The following is a 22,892-nucleotide window of genomic DNA, read 5'->3' as shown; positions in this document are numbered from 1 at the left end:
TTTTCATTCACCTCAATATAGGGTACAGTTGGGATTTAGTCCTTGACCATATGAGTTCTCTGCTTTCTTACAGTGCTTGACATGGTATGTTCTATTTCATGTGAATTTTTTTTCATTTTGGTCTTTGGGCCACACCTGACTATTCTCGGGGCTTGCTCCTAGTTGTGTACTCGGGGCCATATGTGATGCCAGGGATGAACCAGAGTCAGCCATGTGCAAGACACTTGTTTTATTTATCCCTTTATTTTTATTTATCCCTTGTGCTATCTCTTTAGCCCTCTAATTTTATTAGCTATGACATTTTTTCACCTAACATAATAAATGTGAAAATAATATTTCCCAACTCTGCTAATGAAATGGAAATGCCCTTGTACACTATAGCTGGAAGTATAATCTGTTCTGTTTTGAGAGCAGCTTGACTGCACATATCAGGAACCTTTACAAACTTTGATGATTTCACTCCTGGAAAGCTACTCTTAGGAAAAGATGGAAGTATAAAGATGCCATATACAAAGTTGTTCATCTTAATGTATAGTAAAAAAAATTTCAAGGGGCCAGTAGGTAACTGAAAGGGCTGTGGTTACTAATAGGCAACTCAGAGGGCTTTCATGCGAAAGTCCTAATTTTCAGTTGCTGGTACAGCACAGTATGGTCCTCAGAGTACCATCAGAAGTACTATGAAGCATCACTAAGTCACTTTTCCGAAAAAATTCAAAATTGAAACCTAAAGGCAAGAGAGATAGTACAGGAGTTAAGGCACTTACGTCGAAGCCAGGCCCACTTTGATCCCCAGTACCATCAGCAGTGACTGCACAGATCGTGGAGGTAGGAGTACATAGATGTGGTTTAAAACCCACCCTGCAACATTGCTAGCTCGTACTTCTCTGCTGTAACTTGCCACTTGGTGATTCAATAAAAATAAATAAATTAAAAAAAAATAAAACCCACCCTGCAACAGAAATTAGTTAGGTAATGGGAGGATAATTCCATGTGCTATATATTCACTAGATAACATATTAGGCATTAAAAATGATGACATTTTACATTATGTAATTAGATTTTGTAATAAAAATTTTCTCTTTTGTGTGTTGGAGATGGAACCCATCTGAAGCATTCGCCCTACCTCTGAACCATATCTACCCAACCCATCTAATGTGAGACTTTTAAAAAGCATGTGTTATTTAAACTAATTGAACATTGAACAAGCTGTTCATGTTTGTGATTTTTAGAGGTGGTAGTACTAGAAATTTCTGTTACTAAAGTAAAAACTAAAACTTTGAAGGAAAGATCCCTCCACTGCTTTCCCCAAGGTATCAGAGGCCATTGGTTTTTACTGTGCTTTCTGATATCTCGTACTATACCAGAATTACCCTTTTGGAAAAATTTTTGTTTGGTTTTTGGGCCAAACAATGTGTGCTCAGGGCTTACCCCTGGCTCTGTGCTCAGTGACCAGTCCTGGCTGTGCCTGGGGTGCTGAGGATTAAACTTGGATTGGGCACATGCAGGGCAAGCACCTTACCCACTGTACTATCAATCTCTAAGGCCCCTCCTTTGGGAAATATTTGAAGAGTATTTGAAAATAAGAGTTTACATATCAGTATGTCTAGGATACTAGTTCTTATACCCTTTGATGTAACAAACTAAATGTCTTTTGTTAATTTTTTAATTAGCTAGATTAAGACATTTTTATAAATGTAACAATTACAGAAAACAATGACAAATAGCCTAGCTGTCTATTTAAATAGTATTATGCTAATCAACGTTTTCCTTTTTAATTTCTAGTCTCCCCACCACCAAATCTAAATTTGTTCTATCATTTGGACATGGTTGGACCTATTTTTAAAAAAAACAATAATTCAGCATACAAGAGCTGGTACTTTTATTTGAAAGTCTATGCATCACTCTGAAATATAGTCATTACCAATGGTACCACCATTTTTTTCTATAAAATTTCTTAAACTTTAATATACTTAATGAAAGATTATTATAAAGGACTCATTTTTACTTTCCCATGAATCCAGATTCATTAGCCTTGCTCAGTTGCTTTCAGACTTCATGAATTACCTTTTTCCTCATTTTTATCTGAGGCTGACTATTTGGTTCAGATTCCCCATGGAATCCTCATCAGCCTTTGCCACTGCTTCTGAATATAGCATATGTTCCTTAATCAGGATTTGAGTAAGACTACAACAAAGTGTGCTTCGTTGCTATATGGGAAGAATTAGTTTCTTTTAGGAAGAAGGTAAACAAGACTTTAGTAGAAATAATTTGTTGGGAAACAATTTTAAGACAATGATTCTATACAAATGGGTTGGATTATTACACCTTTTATGGAAACTCAAGATTATTTGTAAATATTTTAATTATTTCTCTTTATCATGTTTTATTTTTATTTATCTATTTATTTATTTTTGCTTTTTGGGTCACACCCAGCGATGCACAGGAGTTACTCCTGGCACATGCACTCAGGAATTACTCCTGGCGGTGCTCAGGGGACCATATGGGATGCTGGGAATAGAACCCGGGTCGACCACGTGCAAGGCAAATGCCCTACCCGCTGTGCTATTGCTCCAGCCCCCTCATGTATTATTTTTTAAAGAAATTGAGGATAATTGCGGAAATATATTTCTAGAATTTCTGGCATATTTTTGTTATATTAATTAGCGTTATCATCTGGTATTATTCAGTAAAGTTTATAATAGTTCACCTGTACTTATTAAGTAACATGCCTGTACCAGCCACACAGAAAGATCATACACTTTTGCTTGATGATCCTTGGTGATTGATCTCTAAGGATCCATAGTTGGGGACACAAAATAAAACAACGTGATTTATTTCCAATATTTAAAGGCCTAACATCTTTGCTAATGAAATTTAGAAATATCTATTGATCAGTTTAACATTCAACACCAAAGATTTTATTGTCATATATTCCATATGTTAAATGGAACAGTTTCCTGTTTTGTGTCCTCCAGATTTACAATAACATGGTATAATTCATCAACAGACTTCTTCTCCTTCCCTGTCCTACTAGACTTCTGTGCCAATCTTCTGCTCCCCTTCTTCATCAATGACTGAGCATAACGTATGTGTGTTTCTTGTTCTCTAGGTAACTAGCGGAAACTATTATTTCATCCCGTACATTCTGACACCATGTGCTGAATATTTTTGCTGTGAGAACAATATCCAGAATAAGGCTTCTGAGTACCTACAACCCAACTGGTACACCATTCTCAGCCCACTCTGTGTACCCCTGGTGGACAAGTTTTCTAGCCTCCTCATGGACATCCACTCGAAATCATGGTAATTCTAATTAGACATCCACAATCCTGTGAGTTTTGTCAGAATTTTTCCTTCACACTCATGTTAGCAGTATACCCTCAAAAGATCATAGTTCTCCAGGCAGTACATTTAAGTCCTCTTGGAATCCCTTTCTACCTTACTACTTGAGCCACTGAAGCTCAAGTTTGAGGGCAAGTTTGAGCTTGTATCTGGCTGATTCCCTATGTGACCTTGATAAAGAATCTCCTCTGGAATCTAATTTTGTCTAGAAAATAAGTTAAGTCACTAATTTCTCTTTTGGTTTTGCTTTTATTTGGGGGGAGGTTCACACCCGGCGATGCACAGGGGTTACTCCTGGTTTTGCACTCATGAGTTACTTCTGGCAGTGCTCAGGGGACCATATGGTATGCTGGGAATTGAACCCGGGTCAACCGCATGCAAGGCAAACGCCCTACCCGCTGTGCTATCACTCTGGCCCCATAAGTCACTAATTTCTGTACAGTTCCCATTCACTGCTAAGAGTCTTTGTTTCAAGACATTTTAATATGATCTCCCCACTCCTTGACCCCATCCATTGTTGAGATTGTTTAAGTGCCTCAGCAAGATTATTTTGACTTTTAAGTTATTTCTAATTTTATACAAAGCATCCTGACCTCAGGATGTGATGTTTCTTTTATTTACATTATGTCAGACATGTGTGTGGTATAGTGACTCAGAGGTAGACAGATTGCAGTTGGAATTCTAGTACGTGTGATTCCCTCATGGTATGGCTTTGTAAAGTCATTTTACCCCTTGGAACCTCAGGGTTCAAGAAAATCATACCTGAAAATCTCCTAAAAGTTGAAGGTAGAGAACCTGTTCTACCTACCTAAAGGATCCAATTATTTTGCTTGCAACAAAACAAACCCATTTCATTCCCTAGTGTCCCAAATACCCCTAACCACCCCCTGCCCCCATGTAACTCTGTTCTAAAGACAAAATCTTCAGTTTTGCTTATTGTAACAAATTTCTCCCTTACTATGCTTTTTTTGATATCATATTTGGGATGGACCTTTTTTTCAATTGTGGAGGTGGTGACACCTACACACATATAGTGAATGAAGCTAAACTGGAATTTCACAAGAGAATAAATTAATAAATTGATAAATATTTTTCAAAATATTTTGAAAAACCTATTAACTAAAAAACTAAAAACTACGTAAGGTATCTCAGCTTAAACAATTTATGAATAATTCTGTGCTAATACATTTTAAGATTTACATGAAATAGATAAATCCTACACATGCAAAATTAGTAAGAGTGAAGAGAGTTAAGAAAAATTCAAGGGGAGAATCTGAAAAGGCCTATAGAAATATAGAAGTGTTTTATCCTAAGAAGGGTAATATTTGCTGAAATGTTAGTTATTGCAAATGTAAAACATCCTAGCGGGACGGGCATAAACAAATTTGTAGAGGTCAACCAAAAGCACTGAGCGAATGCCATATTCATTGCCAAATGCTAAGGAGTTTGTCTTTCCTTTTGTCTTTTGGGGCGGTGGGCTTTGGGTCTCACTCCACAGTGCTCAGAATTGACTTCTAGCTCTACACTCAGGGATCATTCCTGACAGGGCTTGAGGATTGGGGGCCATTTGGGATCCTGGGGATTAAACCCTGGTTGGACATATGCGAGGCAAGCACCCTTCCCACTGTACTGTAGCCCATTGTCTTTCCTTTCAAAGAATTTCATTTAATGTTTTTTGCAAGACTGATTTTGAGGTTATGAATTTCCTAAGCTGTTGCCTGTCCCTAAAGCTCTCTATCATTTTTTTCAAATCTGAATGATAATCTAGCTGGATAAAACATTATTGGTGATATGTTCAGCTTGTTGAATTTTTGTATTATATACCCTCATTCTATTCTGTCTCATAAAATTTCATTTGATCACTATGAATCTTGTGGGCTTTTGTTTGTATGTAAGGTCCTTTTTTTGAACTTGCTGCTTTTGATATTGTTTTTCTCTTTGCCTTTTGTCATTTTGCGTACTATTGTGGTGTAAGAGTTGCCCAAGAAATTTCAAACATACTTTATTGCCAAATTGAAGAGCCTTCATTAACCTGCAAAGGCTGCCCTGCCTGGAAACAAGAGTCCCATTCTGCTGAACAGCCCCGAGCCTGGGTCTCTACAAGGTTTATGAGCATTCTTTATCACATCCTGTTTTGGCCACATCAGTTGACTTTCAGCTAAAACAAGCAAACAATCAGGCATATCTTTAGTACAGAAGCCAGATGTTTTTGCAGTTAGCCTTGAATGTTTTTTAAAAAATTGAGTGGGGGGCAGCTGAAGAGAGCACTACATACCTATATTGTCTAAATGGAATATGTTTCCATATGTTTCCAGGGCATCCTGTCCCTACATCCTTAGAATGTCCTGATCTGCTTTTACTGATGTCTCCCTGGGTTAATTCATAACATATGTCTTGGAGTTTTCCTATACAAATCTATTTTTTCTGGGACTCTATGGCCCTTTTGGATCTGCATCCCTGCATTCCTCTATTTGGAGACATTCTTATCTGTGATTTCTTTAACTATTGTTTCTTCATTGAATTTGCCTTCCTATTCTTCAGGGACTCTGATGATTCTTACATTATTCCTCTTGAACTCATTCCACGGTTCTGTGGTATACTATTTATTTCTTTCCAGACGATTTTCCAACTTCTTAATTTTCTGGAAATTTCCCTCAATCTCATCTTGGAGTTCCTTTATCATTTTTTCAGCTGCCGTTAATCTGATGCTGAGAGCTTCTATTGAGTTTATTTCACCTACCATACTCTTCATTTCTCCTTGATTTATTGATCTGATTGATGTTGATCTGGAGGCTCAATATTTTATTCAACACCAACTAGATCAATAAATCCTCAGAAAATGACTTTAGAGCCTCCTTTGTTACTACTGTGCTCATTGTGCTTGTTTAGCCTCTAAGAGTCTTCCCCATTGATTTTGCTGTGCTTCTTCTTTGCTGAGGGTAAATTTTTGTAGTTTGTCCCCCTTGGACTCTCTGAGGAATCAAGATAGAAATAACTGTCCATCTTCTCCCAGTTAAGGGATGTATGACTGTGAGCAGTCTAAAATTTGATGAGGAGCTCTTGCGCAGCCACATATGCTGGGGCTCTCCCTGTTGAAATGGTGAAAGTCAGGTATGGAGGCTGTTGGGCCTAGCCAACGGGAAGCAATATCCATCTGCTCCCATTCTAGAAAAGACCTCAGAGTTGTGAGTTGGGAGATCAACCTACCTGATAGGGTGTGGCAAGGAGTGGAGGTTCAGGAGCTGTGGAGCTAGGCCCATTGGAAAGTAATGATGAATTGATTTTAAAGGTGGTGTCCCTTTACTCTGTCTCAGGGCTTTGGTACTTTCACTTGACTCTGAGAATCTCTTACTAGCCAGGGTAGTAACTGTTATATTAAAGTACCTTGTGACTAAACTCAGTTTGAACCATCTCAGAAGATGGAAATAATAGGTAGCTAGTCCTATTTGTCATCTGAGTACGAGTAATGTCTCTCTGAAAGTATTTTCAAGGTTTTCACAAAGTTATTATTTTTCTTTGATACTTCGCAGTTAGTTGCTTTAAAATATGACCAACAAGTATAACATGTCTCCCTTTGGCCTACTATATAGAAGTGCAGATTTGGTCTTAGATCCTCCAAGTGTTAGTTTAAATTGTATCAGTGAAAACCATGTTTGTTAGAGCTACTCAAGTGTCCTGAGTACAGGGAGGTGTTACCAGAGATTTTTCTTTTTCCCCCAGTGCTTACTTCAAACAAGCATTATTAAATGACATCCAGAGAACCAGAGGAAGATATCAAGGTGATGAACTGGTGAGGGAACTGACTCGGATCAAACTCCGCACAGATAGCATGGAGATTCTGACCTCAGACATCATTGATGGTTTGCTGAAGTCCTACCGTGATGTTCAGGTATGGCAATCTCTTGAGATTTTTCCTTGACTTGAGGAATTCTTTACAGGCAATACTTTTATCCAAGCTGTATGGTTAGACAGCTTGGATATTATGGGGGAAATGGACAGGTGGCTAGGTTATTAGGTTGCCCACTGTATTTGTTGGGGTGGAAATATCGGAAATTTTGTTCTGTCACAAAGTCACTCCAACAAAATCTCCCAGACAGTACTGTTCAGTGAAGGAGACATAGAATGGAATGGTTTCTGTGCCCTTCATACAAGCCATTTTCCCAAGCTCTTTGAAAATCCAGTTATTTCATCTTTCCTTTAAGCATGTTTTGTATATGCTCTGATCACCCCTATTTACAGAGAAGATAAGCCACTTTGCAGAGGTTAGATAGCAGTTGACGAATTGCAACTGAGACAACCAGCTCTATCATGCTTGGTCTTGACTCATCTGCTGTGCTACTTCCCTTAGCATAGATCTTAGACTTCTGTCATTTCTTTCTTTGTTTTCCTACCACTCATCAGTGATTGAGAGAGAAGGAGGGGTAGGAGCACATCCAGGATCCAGAGACTGCTGGTATAAAATATAAATATCAGAGACTCCTGGAGAATTCATGACACTGGAATTAGTGGAATATGAAATTCTGAAAGAAATCAATCATTTTATTCCTCCATTTTAAATACCACTAAACTAATTCTTTTTGTTTGTTTTGGGACCACACCTGCTGGTGCTCAGGGCAGACTCCTGGCTCTGAGGGAACACTCCTTGCTGGCTTGGGGGACCATAAGCGTTCATAGATTGAACTGGGTTTGGCCACATGAAAAGCAAATGCCACATGCTACTCTTTCTGCTAGGCCCAGACTATAACTTGCCAACATGCTATCGGCCAGCTAGTTAGGAGCACTGTACTAATGCTCCAGACCCACTTCTTAACTACTTCTAAGAATGTCCTACCTTCCTCCCATTTTGGAGGATGTACCTTACCTGCCAGATTCTGCAAAACTTATGCGCCACTGGCTAAAGACCTCCAAATCAGAAAGGTCACTTAAAACCTCAACTGAGAATAGTCAGTTAGTGAGTAGTAAATCAGGCCACCAGTGCTAAGCAGAGTGTCTATTTAATCAAATAACAGGTGTTATTAGGAATTAGGTCATGGTTTAATCCTGCCCTGTGGGGCAAGAAATGCAGAACAGCGTTTTTTGTGAAGTCTTCCCCTTAAGCTGCTGGCTTCCTTCTTTCTGTTCTTGCTTGCATGCATCAGTTCTTTTTATAACTATATGGATGAATTTCTCCTGCTCAATAGTAAGCCACAAACTTCTGGGAATGTATTGCTTTCCCTTAGCAGCAGCTCCAAGGTGCCGAGCACAAAACAGGCATGGAATTTTGTGGGAAGTCCTTCTTCCCTAATTGGCTGACAGCATGCTGGCCAGTAACGGTCTGGGCCTGGCAGAAAGGGTAGCAAGTAGCACTGCACGCTGGACCCCTCTAAACACTGCAGTAGTGCTTCTGAGGTGATAAGAATTTCAGAGTATTGGTTTTCAGTCAGGAGACTTTTGATGATACCTGGTTCTCACAGGTCTGAGAAAGGGAAAGTGCCACTGACATCTAATGTGTGGAGGCTAGGAATGCTACTCAGAATTCCACAATGCAGAGGCTAGTCCCCAGAGCAAAGGAGCAAAACAGTACCAAGGTTGAGAAACACTGTTTCAGATTAATTTAATAATTCCTTGCAAAATAAAGGTCTTCCTATAGGTGAGAAGGAACTGTAAGATTTTGTCCTGTTACCAGCTCCTTTGAACCTGTATTTCTACTATTGGTGGGAAATCCTGTACACAAAATGTTCCTTATGTATATCTTAGCTGTTTGGCCCATTAGCTTTCTTTTGTGGCCTTTGCCTTCAAACTCCGTTTTGATTCTTTTGTGGATTCTGATGCAGGGAATCTTTTTTACTGTCTCTCGTAGTCATCTTATTTTTAAAATATTATTTCTGTTCTATTAAAGGCTATAAGTAATTTGACAAAAGGCTAGCTATGGAGAAAGACATACATTGAAATGCCAAAGCTAGCCTGTGTTTATAAATGTTCAGGAGAATTGCTTTTTTTGGCAAGGGGTGGGAGGATGCTGCTATTACCTTTTTCTCACCTTACATAAATTTCCCAACAGGACTATGATGCTATGATAAAGCTCATAGAAACTGTGGCGATGAGTTCTAAATGTGACTTGAGTGACCAGAATATTATTAGATTCCACTACGCATTTGCACTGAATAGGTAAGAATGATGATATATATCAAGAGGGGTTTGAGACATGCCATCTGCTTAGTTCTGTTTCCTTCTTTCATTCACCCCTCTTGATGATGAGCCCTATCATATACTCATTGCTAAGATTATTGAAATGGGTAAGGCAGCAACTTGGTCTTCAGGTACTTTGAAAATAGATTCTAGCCTTGGGGTAAATTCCAGTAGGTCAAAATGGTAAATTTTGTATCTTACTGAAAGTGTGTCCAAACTGCTATGGGAGCATAACAGAATCTATTCTGCTTGCATGTCAAATATACTTTTCTGAGATCTTTGGGGCAAGCCCCAAAGATTTTAAAGAGTAATTATCTCCTGGGTAAGAGTGTGTGGGATGGTGGTGGTGGAATGGCCAGTATAGAAGCGTGTACATCAGTATTTTTTGTACAGGGTGTATTCAGAGAATATTCAGTGTTACTAGAACAGAAGAAGTGAATCATACCGTTATGTGATTGGAAGAGAAGGTATTATAGTTCAGAACTTCAACATATAGATGACAGGGCCAAGTTAGAACATTGAGACTCGGAAATTCCTTCCTTCTTGGACACCAGAAACCTCCAAATCTTATACACATGCAAGAAATACTTGCTAAAATGTTATAACACCAAACCCCCAAACGCAGTAATTAAATCTAGCTTGAACTTCTTTTTCCACATAGTCTACAGATGAGTGTACTGGAGGAATAGCTCTAATTATTGAGGAACCTAAGTTCTGATCTTTTTTTTCTTTTTGCTTTTTGGGGTCATACCCAGAGATGCTCAGGAGTTGTTCCTGGTTTTGCACTCAGGAACTACCCCTGACGATGTTCAGGTGACCATACGGGATGCTGGGAATCAAACCCGGGTCGGCCGCGTGCAAGGCAAACGCCCTACCTGCTGTGCTATCGCTCCAGCCCCAAGTTCTGATCATTTCATAGCTGACAGTTTTCCACCTCATAGTTGAAGCTTGATGACCAGTATTCTGGGTTCCAGACTACGAATGAGGGAGAAAGAGTCCAAGGCAAGCAGTTTCCTTTAAAGCAAATATAATTTGCACATACCATCTATACTGCATTCTTTTGGTGAGAGTTTAGTCACATGATCTCCATCTAACTTGAAGGGAATCTGGGAAATGCACTTTCTCGCTGGATAGCCAAATACCCATCCAAAGTTCTGAAATTTTGAAGGACAAGTGTGAGTTTCATGCATTAAATCTCATAAAATTACAGATTCATAAATTTCTTTGTCCTACAATCTCTCTTCCCTCACTGATAAAGTATTGGGAAGAACAGCAGCATTAGGACCATGTCAGGGTACATTTCCTGTTGGGCCTCTTCTCTTTCACAATGAATCATAGTGAGCCATGGAAAAAACTATGGAAGGTACTCAAACTTGGCTTGAACGTTAGAGAGTTCTGGTACCCCCTTACTAACCTTCCTTGGCCAATATCTTCTCAGAGAACGAATAAAGTGAGAGAGATTACCTGAGTTAGCGGACCTTTAAAAGATCTGTTTGCTCAGAGACTGTCAGCATCTACACTAACTTGTCACTAGCTGCATTTGTAGGACAGATATTGACAAATTAGTCTGTGGTTCCAGGAGTCTGCTCATACATATGAAATAACATCTACTTCATTTTAATTTAAATAAAAATGTATAGGCAGTAGAATGTGTAAGTCTTAAGTATTTATCTGTATTATTTACCATGGGAACATCCGTGAGTTTCAGATCCGTGGATTCAACCAACCATGGAGATAGGCCTGTAATAGCTGTGTTAGTACTGAACATGTACAGACCTTTTTGTCATTAATCTATAAATAATATAGTATAAAATTATTTATGTAACATTTGCAACATCTGAAGTATGGGAACTCTAGATGTAATTCACAGGAGGGTCTTCATAGATTATATGAAAATACTGCAACATTTTATAAAAGCACATTGAGTATCTTCTAAATTTGGTATCTGCAAGTATTTAAGTATTTACCACGGGGATATAGGGATGTATTATTTACCATGGGAATATCCATGAGTTTCAAATATGGTATCTGTAGGGATCTAATAGCATGTCCAAACTGGAAAGCTATTTGGTGGTTTGGTTTTTGTTTGTTTGGGTTTGTTGGGGAGTCACAGCTAGTGATGAGCAGGGATTTCTCCTGGCTTTGCACTCAGAGATCACTCCCACCTCACTCCTGGTGGGGGTCAGGGGACCATATGGAGTACCGTATGAACCTGAGTTAGCCGTATGTAAGGCAAGCTCCCTACGTGCTGTCCAGCCCCATAGAAAACTTTGACTTAAATTCTAAAGACAACCAAAGTAAGTGTGGATCTTTTGGAGTTGGAGGCCCATCCTTTTCTATATGCTGTTTTGTTGTCTGTGATTAAAGTATTGTGTAATAGCTGGATATTAAAGATACTTTCATAACGCATACCTATGTTTCTCAGTGCCAGGGATAGAACCCAGGGCCTACACATGCACAGAGCTATACTGCTGAACCACACACCTATTCCATAAAAAAATGCTTGCTCATGCTGAAACGCCAGTTGCCTTCTTTTATTTTTCCTGAGAATGGGACCAGCTCCATATCTTTGGAATAGTAAACTTGACAAATAAGATATATTTTCTTTGTGAAAAATTTCTACAAAGGACTTATATTTCAAGGCCAGAGAGATATTAGAGAGGTTAAGGCCCTGTGCATGCCTGACCCTGGTTTGATCCCTGGCCTACATCTCATACCTCAAGCACTGCTAGAGGTGATCCTTGAGCACAACTGGTGTAGCAAAAAATGAAAAGAGTGAAAGAATAAGCAGTTGGATTTTCTCAAAATGAATACATGTATACTCTTGTATCTTGATTTCAGCTCTCATGATCTAATAACACACTCTCTTTCTTGAAAGTAATAGGAAAATGTTTATTTGATAACGACAAAAATAAAAGAATATTGGTAAAAAAAGAATATTGGTAAATAGCTACATATCTGTTGGACTGGAGTGATAGCATAGTGGGCAGGGCATTTGCCTTGCATGCGGCCAACCCAGGTTTGATTCCTCCGTCCCTCTCGGAGAGCCTGGCAAGCTACCGAGAGTATTCTGCCTGCATGGCAGAGCCTGGCAAGCTACCCATGGCATATTCGATATGCCAAATATAGTATCAACAAGTCTCACAATGGAGATGTTACTGGTGCCTGCTCGAGCCAATCAGTGAACAACAGGAAGACAGTACTACAGTGCTACATATCTGTTAAAAGCAATACAAAATATGTATCATTATTAAAGGTAAATAAGATCTTGAACAAGTGTAAAGTCATACAGAAATACAGGTATGAAAGAAAAAAGCAGTCTAGACACTTGGTTGCTGACCTGGCCATCTTATTCCTGTCAAAGACATAAAATTTCATAGAATAACCAGATGAAGCTCCTCTGTTGCCTTGAGAAAATAAACTTTAGAATAAGAATACTGCCAAATCATATCTGAATATAAACAAAACATGCTATACAGATATTAACATTAACACAAACTCTCTTTACAGGAGAAACCATGGAGGTGACCGTATAAAGGCTCTGCGAGTCGTGCTCCAGATTCTGGAATACTGTGAAAATCCTTCCCCAGACTTGTTCTGCCTGTGTGGGAGGATCTACAGAGACATATTCTTGGATTCAGAATATAAAGATTATGAAAGCCGAGACAGCGCTATTGTGTGGTAAATCCTTACTTAGCCTTAGTCAGTAGCAATACATCTCTGCAAAGACAGAATTACAGAGGCAGTAGGATAGAGTGTGACCAGAAGAAAACCTCCTTTCTAAGGATTTCCAGTTGTAAAAAGGAATCTGTATACTGAGGAAGTAAAAAGGAATCTGTATATTGAGAAACCACATTTATGACTTTTTTTTAATTGCTGGCAATGGGCAGATACAGGAGGGAAGCCCACTCTTCCCCCAAGTTCACTCATAGGACTCATCAGGCTTCTTCCAAATCTGGAATCATCTTTTATCCACATTGAGCCATTTTTTTCTCAGTAAGCTATTCATTTTTTCAATAGATACTTAAAGATCTACTTGAAAAAAAACCTTCTCAAGTGAGTTTTTATGAGAAGTTGGTTTCATTATTTATACTTTTTCCTTCTCTTGTAATAAGCTGACATAATAAGAGTTTGTTGATTCTATAATTACAGGTATCGACACGGTTTTGAGCTTCAGCCGAGTCTTTATTCAGGAACCAACCTTGCAGTTCTACTGATAATTTCTGGGCAGCACTTTGAAAGCTCTTTGGAACTAAGGAAAATAGGTAAAGCTATTTATTATTGCCAGTGTTGGTATTTTAGAAACATAAGTTTAACAATAAAAATTGTAAGAACTGGGTAAATAAGTTGAAGTGCATGCTTTGCATTCAGGAGTTTTAGGTGCGATCCCCAGTGCCACATTGTTCCCCAAGCACCAATGGAAGCCACCCCAAGCAACACTGCAAATGCCCCAGAAAAGAAATATCCCAGGAGCTGGGGTATAGTGCATGTTTCACATGGGTGTTGCCCTTCATTACATCCCTAGAATCCAAAGTAAATGTTAAAAAATTATCTTCACATAACATTACATTTCAGAAGAAACAGTTCCTTTCTGATAACAGGACTAATGCATTTGCCAAAACAAAATGCCCACTTTCCTCTCTATTGAAAAGTCCACAATGTCTTATAGAAATGGCAAAGTTTTTTTATAACTATCTAAAATTCACATTCTTAAGGTGTCCACTTGAACAGTTTGTTGGGAAAACAAGGGAGCTTGGATAAGATGAACAGATACTGGGATGTAGGTCAATTCTTCAAAGTCACCATATTGATCAGTGATGTCGGGAAGGCCGTAAAGGCAGCAGAAAGGTTGTTCACACTGAAGCCTCCAGTCTGGTAAGTTATCTGTGCATTATCAGCACCCATCTCTTATCTGATACTGTTCCAAAATGTTGTCCCCAAGTAGAGAAGATATGAATCCATACAACTGTATTTGTTGTCATGCTTCTCCTGACATTTGTTAAAGCATGGTTAGGGCAGAAAGAAGAGTTTGCAAGCTGATTTGGTTTTATGTGAAGGCAAGGGCAGGCACACACTCCCTGAGAATTTATTCCACCATTCAATATCCCCAAGACTAAATTCTCACATCTTTTTATTATGTATGTATTATACTTTTATGGAAAACATTAGTAAAGCTAAAAACGCACACTGGGAAAATGATAATCTTAATAAATGTAAATTGAAACTACTAGAACTAAAAGATCTATTGTAGATGGTGTCAAAAAATGGTAACAAATCAGTGACCAACAGGTTGCCTATTAGATATCCATTGAAAATATGTGAGAAAATGCTTAAAACATTAAAATAAATATTGGGATTATCATAAATATGAAGAGCCAGTTGTAGCATATGTCTTTCTCTGTAACTGTGATTATAAAACTTTAGCCTATATCACAATCAAACATAGATTACTGTCAGCCTACCTCAGATTTCTGAACCAGATGGAGCATAAGAATTCACATTTACAAATGGCAGGATGATGCTCCCAGTTAGAGGACCACACTTTAATAATGGATGATTTCAATTGACTCATTTAAATTCAAAATAAGTTTACTACATGACTCAGTTAAAGGCCTTGGAAAGGTGGGATAATATCTCACCTCCCCGGGAGACGTTAAGCTTCATTATACTTGTGATTATCTTATTGATTGCTATAATGTCCTAATATATACTCATATATATATATATATATATATATATATATATATATATATATGGGCTGGAGTGATAGCATAGCGGGTAGGGCGCTTGCCATGCACGAAGCCAACTTGGGTTCGATTCCTCTGCCCCTTTCGGAGAGCCCGGCAAGCTACCGAGAGTATCAAGCCCGCACGGCAGAGCCTGGCAAGCTACCCGTGGCTTATTCGATATGCCAAAACCAGTAACAACAAGTCTCACAATGGAGGCGTTACTGATACCTGCTTCAGCAAATTGATGAAATATACTCATAAACATTTGTGTAATGGAAATATAATTGATGAATTTTCTGAAAAATGATGACTAATTTTCTCAAGGATGAATTACTGTAAGAAGCTTCAATCTAACTTTTTCCGAATCACTGTTTTCTAGTATTTTGAATATATATTTGGATCCCTTATGTAATTAAAATTTCCAACTTTTGGAGCTAGAGAGAGAGTGCAGTGGGTAAGGTTCATGCAGCACCAGGATTTGATCTCCAGCATTACAGGTGGTTTCCTCAGTGATCCCTAGCATCACATGTGGTTTCCTGAGCATGGTCTATGGCAATCTCTGAATACAGAGACAGGAATAAGCGCTGAGAATAGCTGGGTATGCCCCTTCCACACATCTTTTTTTTTCATTTTTAACAATTCTGTTTCCGAGAACCATCTTGAACTTCAAGGATAGAAATCTCTTTTGTGGGGCCGGAGCGATAGCACAGCAGGTAGGGCGTTTGCCTTGCACGCGGCCAACCCGGGTTCGATCCCCGGCATCCCATATGGTCCCCCAAGCACCGCCAGGAGTAATTCCTGAGTGCAAAGCCAGGAGTAACCCCTGAGCATCGCTGGGTGTGACCCAAAAAAGCAAAAAAAAAAAAAGAAATCTCTTTTGTTATATCTATCTTGAACCCATTTCTTCCCAGACTAAATGCCTTAATTGGGTGCCCAAACCAAACCTCTCTGAGGTAGAAAGAACAGAGCCATGTTGATACTCCAGCCTTTTAAATGCCTTTCTCTTGAGTCCTGATTTTAAGATGCATTGCTGCCTCTGGATCAGCCAGAGCTGAGTCCATGGAGAAGGGAATGGAAGGTCAGATACATTCTCATTACATCCTCACATGGACTAATTTATAGATTTGGTCCCTATTCCTGAGGAACTGTACCACCTTCCGGTCCATGACTTGCTAGACAGCCTGTAATAACTCACTGTTAGAGTTTATTTCCATAAAAGCATACAGATTAAATTCAACAAAGGCAAAATTCAGGTAGGGCAAAGTCCAGGGGAAGTCATATTGAAGACTCCTCTTGTCCTCTCCAAGTGCATTCTTACTGACAGTACTTAATTATCCCAGCAATACTTACACAAAGTATTGCCAACAAAGAGAGCTCATGAAGCTTTAGAGTTCAGGGGACTTTAAGGAGTCAGTATTAGGCAACATATACTTGGAAGTAAGCTTCCAGAAGGCAGTCAAGGACCAGATCTTTCTTTGTAATGTGCAGTTAGGACAACACAGGCCACCGAGTTAATCCTTTACCATGTTGTACCCAAGTCATTCAGATGATATATAGCTTACATGTTTTATCTTCACAAATTAGTTCCAGACTTTATCCTCAAAAGGCAAAATAGTACTTTGATGCTCTCAGCTGAAGCATCCTTTTCACTACCAAAGAGTTGAGTCCCCACTGCTTGGCAAATATGATTCAAAATTTTATTTCTTGGCAGATGATAATGATGCTAAAGATGATTCTGGCACTGAAAAAAAGTCAGTATATAATATGAATCTAAAGCTTTGGGAAAATTTACATTTGAGAGGGAATAGATTGAATTTTTTTTCTTTAAATACCTAATTCATTGGTACTTGTGATTTTTTTTCCAGCTACCTGAAAACATTATTTCAGAACTTGTTACTAATTCACCACTTTAAGAAAACTGTGATTGAATATTCACCAAAGCAAGAACAGCTTAATTTCTGGTTAGACATCCTTTTTGAAGCACTAAATATAGTTCCCAGTGGACTCAGATTTCCGGTAAGATATAGTCAACCTCTTTCTTTAAAATGAAAAAGAAAAAGAGTATTAGGTATTGAAACTATCAAGTAATTGAATATTCTGAAATGAAGAAAACTGTAAGATAATTGGAGGTGTTATCTTAAGGTTTTCCATTAGTTCTGTACAGAATTAACCAGTTTTAGATCATCTCCCTAGAAAAAAAAAGTTAAGTGTCCTCTAAAAAAGTAGTACTCAATGAATATGTCTCAGAGGACATTTGGCACTGTCTAGAGACATTTTGGCTTCACAGCTGTGAAGCAAGTGTTGTTACTTGTTGCTAGTGGGGTTCAAGATGCCTTCAGACCTTGCACAATGTACAGGACAAATATACATAAACAGAATTATCCAGCCCCAGATATAATTAGTGTGGAGAAATCATGCTTGCAGACAATGCAGTGCAAACTTAGATTTCAAAATTATTTCCTATTGAGCTTTGATTTGCCTCCAGTACCACTATTTAAAAGCAAAATTGCATTTAGCTTTCCACTGAAATTTTGTTTCAATTTTATAACCATCTTAGAAGATGTTCTAAGATTGCCAAGCATCCAGGAGGCTGAACTTTAGGAAATTGTATTTCATACTTAATGCTATGAGTTGATGAACATGCAGTGCTCAGCCATTTCATTAAATAATAAAAGATTAAACCATTTGAATAAAATTTTTATAATTATGATTTTGTTTCTGGGTGGTAAGTTTTAAAATCATGTTTCAATTAGGAAATATTTCAAACCTCACAAAAGCTACAAAAGAATAATGGAACAGATATTCATGTACTCTCTTCACAATTTCTCTGTATATGTTGCTTGACTTGCTTTGGAAATTTATTCTGTCGTCCCTGCCAACTTCTTTCCTTCCCTTCTACCTTCCCCCAACAAAATGAAACATTACTGACAGAATGTCATCATCCTTTCTATTCCTCTATGTTTTATTTTTAAAGACTTGTTACTTACTTGGAGATCATCGATTCTCTTCCTCATTTCTCTCAAAATCTCCCTTCTCTATGTCACCTGTCTCCAGGTAGGCATTGCTCTCTCTGTTATCTTATTCAAAGAACTTTGCTCTCCCAGTTCATTGATGTAATTGTGTTGGCACATGGTGGGTATGTAAGCATTTGTGGAATATCAAACTTCCCACTTCCTCTCTGAAAAGGGTACCCCACATCTTCCAGTGTACTATAGAAAATTGTTCTTCTTCTAGGTTCTAGTGATAGAACATACCAAAGTGTACCAGCCTTCTTATGTCTCTATAAACAATGAAGCTGAGGAGAAGACTATTACTCTGTGGCACGTATTACCCAAGGAAATGGTAAGAAGGAAATCACAAACATCTTTCTTTTCTTTGTTCTGTATGATTTAATCAACAGTTCAATTTTTAAATAGGAGAGTCATACATTTGAAAGAACAGACACCTCGTGGATAACTTCTGAAATGTAGGAAAGTCTGAGAGTATAACAGATGAAAGAAAGAAAAAGGTTTTCTCCCTTGTGTGTATGTGTGTGTGTATATATAGAGAGAGAGATAGATATAAGGTGTGTGCATAAGTATATGGATATTTACATTTATGTATATAATTGTATACTATTGCATATGTGCATATTTATGGATAGGTAAATATATGAATTAATATAAACTTATTTTTAAAGTTAAACCATGAGAAACTGGAAATAGACGCAGGAGAATATCTCTTTAAATACCCGAAACCCAGGGTCCCCATTCTCATGACCAAGATTGATGGATGGATTTTTTTACAGTTCAGCCTTAATGTTTATTTTAAAATATTTTATAGTTTTTATTTGAATAATCATGATTTATAATACTATTGATGATAGGGTTTAATGCAGAGTATTCCAACACTATACCCTCCAATAGAATATCTGCTTCCCTCCACTTCTGCCTCAGGATCCCCTGCCATCCACTCTTGTTGGTTAACTAAGTTCTGTCAAGTTCTGTTGCCCTTGACAATTTATGAGTCCCATACTGTTTTTATAGCCCACATATGAGAGAGATCAGTCTGTCTCTGTCCTTCTCCTCTGACTAATTCACTCAGCATGATACCCTCCAGTTTCATCTACATAGCAGCTTGGATAATTATGTTTTATTTAGTTTTTCCTTATAGCCAAGGCAGTCTTGCATTGTGTATATAGACCACAGTTTCTTTATCCAGGTATCTATTCTTGGACACTGGGTTGTTCTCAGATCTTGGATATATATAGATAGATAAATTGAATCTTATGGGAGATTCTTTGTATGCATGTAAGTTCTTTGTATGTAAGTTTGTATGTAACTTTTTATGTAAGTTCTTTCTTTGATCTTGATGTTTTCACTATTTTGTCTTTGGCTTTGACTTTTGTCATTCTGATTATACTATACCTTGGAATTTTTCTGTTTGAATTTCTTTGGGCTAGGACCCTTTGAGCTTCTTGAATCTGGGTGTATGCATCCCTCATCTCTGAGAAATTCTTAGTTATGATTTCTTTGATTAGGAATTCTTTGATCTCATCTCCATGTTCCTTAGAGACTCCAGTGATTTTATATTATTCCCCTTGAACTCATTTCATAGATATATGGTGTGCTGTTCATTTATTTTCAGACCTTTCCACCTTTTTTATGTTTGGGGGCCACACTTAGTGGTGATCAGGGCTTACTCCTGGCTCTGTGTTCAGGAATCACTCCTGGTGGGTTCAGGGAACATTATGGTGAGCCAGGGATCAAACCTGGGTAGGCTGCATGGAAGGCAAACACCCTACCCACTGTACTACTGCTCTGCCTCCCCTCCACCCCATTTTGTTTTTTAGAGGTTTGCTGCATCTCATCTTGGGTGTTACTGATTTTTTTCATCTTTGTTATTCTGATGCTGAGACCTTCCATTAAGTTTTTTATTTCACCTGTCATACTCTTCAGTTCTGTCACTGTCACTGTCACTGTCATCCCGTTGCTAATCGATTTGCTCGAGCGGGCACCAGTAACACCGCCTCTGTGAGACTTGTTGTTACTGTTTTTGGCATACCGAATTCACTGTGGGTAGCTTGCCAGGCTCTGCCATATGGGCAGGATACTCTCGGTAGCTTGCCGGGCTCTCCTAGAGGGACAGAAGAATCGAACCTGGGTCAGCTGCGTGCAAGGCAAACGCCCTACCCGCTGAGGACTGGACTTCAGTTCTGTCACTTCTAATTTAAATTTTCTCATTTTCTTCATCCATGTGCTTCATTAACTGCTTGTACCACAGGTTTGTTTTTCTTTTTTTTTTAGTTCATTAACTATCCTCATCAGGATGTCTGTAATGTCATTCATTACCTGCATATCCCACCCTTCTAACTACAAGGGACTTTGGGAAATATAGTCTAGCTCTGTGCCCATGAGGGAAAATAAAGTGAGGAACACTGATTAGTGTGTGCCACATTCTTGCTTCTACACACGTTTTCAGTTCTCTCAACTTAGGCAGAATGTTTCTAAACTTAAGAGTTTTCCTGATAGGTTAACAGAAGAGAAAAGGCCACTCATTGTGTTCCTATTGATACATAGTAGGCACATATTGTTGTCTTCTTAAATTTAACTCATTTCAAATTGAGATTATTTACTGTAAACTGGATTAGATACGAAATGAAGTTATATTATACTTTGGAAAATGTTTCTGATGTTACACAGCATATAATATTTCTGCCTATCCTATTTTAATTTTTATCTATAAATTTTTAATATTTCACTCCAATGAGATTAAAATAGCAGTTATTATTGACAATAAAATTAAGCAAAAATTGTTTTGTCTTGTAATAAAATCAAATTACTACTTTTATATCTCCAGAAACAAATCTATGAATGGAATTTCACATCTTCTTCTATTAGAGGACTAAGGTAAGAGCAGAAGAGAAAATGGCAAGCTACCCGTGGTGTATTTGATATGCCAAAAACAGTAACAAGTCTCACAATGGAGACGTTACTGGTGCCCGTGCAAGCAAATCGAGCAACAGGACGACAGTGCTACATGAATGTGCAAAGGATTTAAAGTCATTTAGGCCCTGGGGTCAGTGTGACACGTAGAACACATGTGCTAGGCAACAAACTGTTATCATTTCTTTTACAGATAGATTTTCAAAATATCCTCACTAGTTCCTAGTTTGTATTGTTTTTGAATTGTTTTTAAAGCTATTACTGTTTCAATTGCGTTTCTCATGTAACACCTAACACATGAATATTGGTTAAAGAAATTGCAGCTCCAAGGAAAAAGGTGACTTAGAAACAAGCAAGATAGAGTAGCTTCATTTGTGTAAAGAATTAATTATATGCTCCTTTTCCATGGTGCCATCTAACAAAATGAGAACCATCAGCCCATTGTAGGTAAAGAACTTTCTAGCAGTAGGCTACCAGCAGATGGAGTATGATGATTTTCTGTCAATTGTTTATGTCCATGCTGGAAAAATATATCCTATTTGAGGAGAGCAGTAGATTCAGATCTAGATGTTGAGTGGGGATGAACCAGATAACTTTTTATGCCACATTTTTATGCCGATTTAAATGCCACATTTATTTCTGTTTCCCTTATGTGAGCACAAATACTGTGTCCTGATATTTTTTAAGCCTTGAAATTCCTTTGATATCATAAAAAATTATTTCACAAATAACTTCCCAGTATTTTTTTGTTAAACCATAAACTCCAGGGCCGCAGATCACACTTTGTTGGCTTTTCTCCTTCCCATATTTATCAGTGATCACTGAATATCAATTCCTGACAAGTTAAAACTTATTGATGAGGAAAAATTCAAACCTAAGTCAGATAAGTGTCCCTACTATTTAAATTTCCTAGGGAAAAATGGAAGTAACATTTGGGAGGTATTTTTTAAAACATTAGTCTTTCAAGCTTGTAAGATATTAATATTTTTCTAAAAAGTTTGAAGTTTATAGTAAGACATATAAATATACATTTTGTGTTTTGAAATTCTATAGCATATCCAACGCTGATGAGCGGTGTTGTTTTCTTTACATCAATGATAATGTTGATGACTTTCAAATCTGCTTTTCTACCAAAGAGCAGTGTAAGAGGTGAGTTACAGCTGATTTGGGATTTTAAGTCTAATTATGGTGAGGCATATTTAAAGGACTTTTGTTGTGAAAAATACTTATTTTCTATCCTAAGATTCCTGAAAATTTAATTCATGGAAAATTATTTTATAGCTTTGAAATAAAATTAATATACTGTACACTTTGCCCATTTAAAGGGCATAAATAAAAATTTTATATTTGCAGTTTTGTAGCTATCACAATTTAATTTTAGAATATTTTCATTACCCCCCCCAAAAAAATCTAATATCCATTAACAGTTATCTTCCTTTGGGGAAGGGGCATACATGGCATACATGGCAGTGCTCAGGAGTTACTTCTGGCTCTGAATTCAGAAATTACTCCTGGCAGTGTTCAGGAAACCATATGGGATTCTGGGGATTTAACCCAGGTCAGTCATGTACAAGGCAAGCGCCTTACCTGTTGTACTATCTATTCAGCCCCCAGTTGTTTTACTGTACCTGTTAGCTTTAACAATGTCTCCTGTGTCTGAAGCCAGGAAATCATTGTAGGGGAGGAAAAATAGTACTCAATAAATGGTCAGTGTACTGTCTTAGGGCTG

At 38.0% G+C, this 22,892-nt stretch overlaps 1 protein-coding gene across 1 annotated transcript in view; it reads left to right on the top strand.

Annotated features, from left to right (window-relative positions):
• The window catches only part of MAP3K15 (mitogen-activated protein kinase kinase kinase 15), a 64,343-nt gene that overhangs the window by 11,448 nt on the left and 30,003 nt on the right, over positions 1 to 22,892 (top strand). The window contains exons 4-13 of the mRNA XM_055120139.1: positions 3,110 to 3,303; positions 7,063 to 7,231; positions 9,383 to 9,489; positions 13,021 to 13,191; positions 13,663 to 13,775; positions 14,226 to 14,385; positions 17,105 to 17,255; positions 18,474 to 18,581; positions 21,078 to 21,127; positions 22,217 to 22,312. Coding sequence (XP_054976114.1) covers positions 3,110 to 3,303; positions 7,063 to 7,231; positions 9,383 to 9,489; positions 13,021 to 13,191; positions 13,663 to 13,775; positions 14,226 to 14,385; positions 17,105 to 17,255; positions 18,474 to 18,581; positions 21,078 to 21,127; positions 22,217 to 22,312 — 1,319 coding nt within the window. The remainder of the gene's footprint in view (positions 1 to 3,109; positions 3,304 to 7,062; positions 7,232 to 9,382; positions 9,490 to 13,020; positions 13,192 to 13,662; positions 13,776 to 14,225; positions 14,386 to 17,104; positions 17,256 to 18,473; positions 18,582 to 21,077; positions 21,128 to 22,216; positions 22,313 to 22,892) is intronic.

The sequence above is a fragment of the Sorex araneus genome, chromosome X (assembly GCF_027595985.1).
Source record: "Sorex araneus isolate mSorAra2 chromosome X, mSorAra2.pri, whole genome shotgun sequence".
Classification (NCBI taxonomy): Eukaryota; Metazoa; Chordata; class Mammalia; order Eulipotyphla; family Soricidae; genus Sorex; species Sorex araneus.
The sequence above is the reverse complement of the archived record's forward strand: the minus strand, read 5'-3'. Positions and strand labels throughout refer to the sequence as shown.